The 2,825-nt window shown below is 30.8% G+C and overlaps 2 protein-coding genes across 4 annotated transcripts in view; both read left to right on the forward strand.

Moving 5' to 3' along the window:
• Window positions 1–1,598, forward strand: part of LOC106474753 (PRELI domain containing protein 3B-like) — an 18,266-nt gene extending 16,668 nt beyond the window's left edge. For both annotated transcript variants that reach the window (XM_013935447.2, XM_022403055.1), the window contains exon 6: window positions 1,446–1,598. In XM_013935447.2, coding sequence (XP_013790901.1) covers window positions 1,446–1,583 — 138 coding nt within the window. In that variant the 3' untranslated portion in view covers window positions 1,584–1,598. The remainder of the gene's footprint in view (window positions 1–1,445) is intronic.
• Window positions 1,599–2,524: 926 nt separating this feature from the next.
• LOC111089857 overlaps window positions 2,525–2,825 on the forward strand; it is a 2,085-nt gene continuing 1,784 nt past the window's right edge. The window contains exon 1 of one of the 2 annotated variants that reach the window (XM_022403057.1): window positions 2,525–2,822. In XM_022403057.1, coding sequence (XP_022258765.1) covers window positions 2,544–2,822 — 279 coding nt within the window. In that variant the 5' untranslated portion in view covers window positions 2,525–2,543. The remainder of the gene's footprint in view (window positions 2,823–2,825) is intronic. The other variant, XM_022403056.1, reaches the window with a different exon arrangement.

The raw sequence follows: 2,825 nt of genomic DNA on the forward strand, positions 1-2,825 counted from the left end.
ACTGATTTTTCGTTTTTTTTTCTTGTTTTTCTTGTTTTTTTTCTTTTCATTGTGTTTTCTTGCTGTAGTTTATCCCCATGATTACTGTTTAGTGTTTAATTTGTTTAATTATCGTTATATTTAGCAACTGTACTTTGAAAATGTATAAAGACTGATGTAAATTCATTTTCATCTGCTTTAGATACTGAAGATGGAATCTGATAGAATTCCAAAACGTTTATCCATGTCCCCTTTTTGTCAGTAAACAATGTTGTTTATCATAAGTGTCGTAATCTTGTTTATAATTTACATCTTTGATATCACCATGAACTGCAAAGTCTTGTTTTCCTAAAAAAAAAATGGCACAAACAATTTGATGAAGAATATGTTATACGTGATTGAAGGGCAATATTGGTAGTAATATAAGTTCCATTGAATGATGGATGTTCAATGGAAACCTTCAAAGCATCAATAGTGTGCATAGAATCATGATGATAAACAAGCTTAGAATGGTTCCTTAAAGTATCAATATTTACTTGGTTGTTAAATGATTTGTACTACTTTATCATGTTGATTATGCACTGGAAGAAGGGTAGCACAAGGACCACAAAATATGCCATCCTGTTTTGGGCTGTATAATAACCATGGATATTTTTCAAGCCAAGTTATTTTAAAATTGTGATTATACCCATGAGAAAAGGTGGTAGGAAAAACTTTTGGTGATGCCACAATCTTATAAAGATAGGAATACTTTTCAGCATTTGATAGATTACTAATAGCTTGGCATATTTCATCAAGTGATTTTGTTGATGAATTGCCAATGTCAATGGATGACTCAATGACTACAGAAATACCATGAGAAATCTCTGATGAATCCATGTTTGCTATAGTGCAGTGCAATGATGATGATTGGGTTCTACAGTAAAAAAGGGAGCCAGCTGTGACAGGACTGTGTGTTGTGCTCCTATTTGTGGAGGATTGTTGCATGCTACAAAGCAAATGAACCATGTTGAAACATGGGATGGATGGAAGTTTAAAGACTAGTGGCGAGCAAAAAGTTGGGGCATGTAGAGGGCAGCACTGAATGAGAAAAGCTATTATATGAGTGGAGGTAAGGATCTATCAGTGTAGGAAAATATAAACTTTATCTGACTCTTTAGTGTCCTTGTATATAATAACCACGGCATAATATCAGTCCTGTCTCCATAAAATCAGGAGAAAGCTCTTAAGATTTTAACTAAATCATTATATTTATTCTGTTCTTTGGTGTCGTTGTGTGTATAATAACCATGACATAATATCAATCCTACCTCTATAGAATTGGAAGAAAGGTGATAAGTATTACCAAAGTTATGTTATCTTGTCTTGATGTTTTGAGATTATAGCTTCTTTATATGTTTTATGTATAATATTTTTTCGTTAATATTCTCTAAACTAGAAGTATCTACTTTATTATCTTCCAACAGGGCAAGCAAGGTATGGAGTGGGTTATTACTAAAATCAATAAAGATGTTCAGGAACTAACCAGCAAAACAGTAAAAAGCATGGATGATCTTGTTCATCTGTCTGGAGAACCCTTAACGAATTTCAGCTTCAGGAAATGACAATGGCTTTAGCTTAAAAACTTTAATTAGATTTTAAAAATGACTTCTTTCAGGCATGTGGTTTTGTGTAAAAAGAAATTAGATTTGATCCTATGGGAACTAGACACTTGCAAGAAACTTTGTAACTTGCCTGAGGAAAACTATTTGATGTAAATTAATAATTATGACATTATTACTTGTGATGTAATGGAGATTACAACATTAGCTATGCGGTCTACTCAGATACCATCATCACCATTTTAATGATTCAATAAAACATAATTTCTTGCTAAATCATTTATATCTATCCACATTTTTGTTCCGCAAATAATAATAATTTAATAAGTTGTGTGTGTTCCAAAAGAGTACCTTAAATTTAGGTTGTAATTGTACTAGTTTTAATTTTTGAATTTAATTCATTTCAATTATATCTGTCCCATATACATTATGTGATGGTATTTTGTACTTTTTTAGTTTAAAAGCATTATTTATAATAAGTGGTGCCAGTTGCAAGTAAATGAAAGTTAAAATGGTGATGATGATGATAGTAGCTGTGTAGACTGCATGCTATAGTGTAAATATTTTTGTAGACCGCATGCTATAGTAGCTTCAGCTATTGTTACTTGTGACATAATGGAGATTCAAACATTAGCTATTGTTAATTCTGATGTAATGGATATTAAAACATTAGCTATTGTTAATTCTGATGTAATGGTTATTAAAACATTAGCTATTGTTACTTGTGACATAATAGAGATTAAAACATTAGCTACTGTTAATTCTGATGTAATAGATTAAAACATTAGCTATTGTTACTTGTGACATAATGGAGATTAAAACATTAGCTATTGTTACTTGTGACATAATGGAGATTAAAACATTAGCTATTGTTGATTGTGACATAATGGAGATTAAAACATTAGCTATTGTTGATTGTGACGTAATGGAGATTAAAACATTAGCTTTGTTACTTGTGACATAATGGAGATTAAAACATTAGCTATTGTTACATGTGATATAATGGCGATTAAAACATTAGCTATTGTTGATTGTGACATAATGGAGATTAAAACATTAGCTATTGTTGATTGTGACATAATGGAGATTAAAACATTAGCTATTGTTGATTGTGACATAATGGAGATTAAAACATTAGCTATTGTTGATTGTGACATAATGGAGATTAAAACATTAGCTATTGTTGATTGTGACATAATGGAGATTAAAACATTAGCTATTGTTGATTGTGACGTAATGGAGATT

This window comes from Limulus polyphemus, unplaced genomic scaffold (genome assembly GCF_000517525.1).
Source record: "Limulus polyphemus unplaced genomic scaffold, Limulus_polyphemus-2.1.2 Scaffold7645, whole genome shotgun sequence".
In the NCBI taxonomy this organism is placed as follows: domain Eukaryota; kingdom Metazoa; phylum Arthropoda; class Merostomata; order Xiphosura; family Limulidae; genus Limulus; species Limulus polyphemus.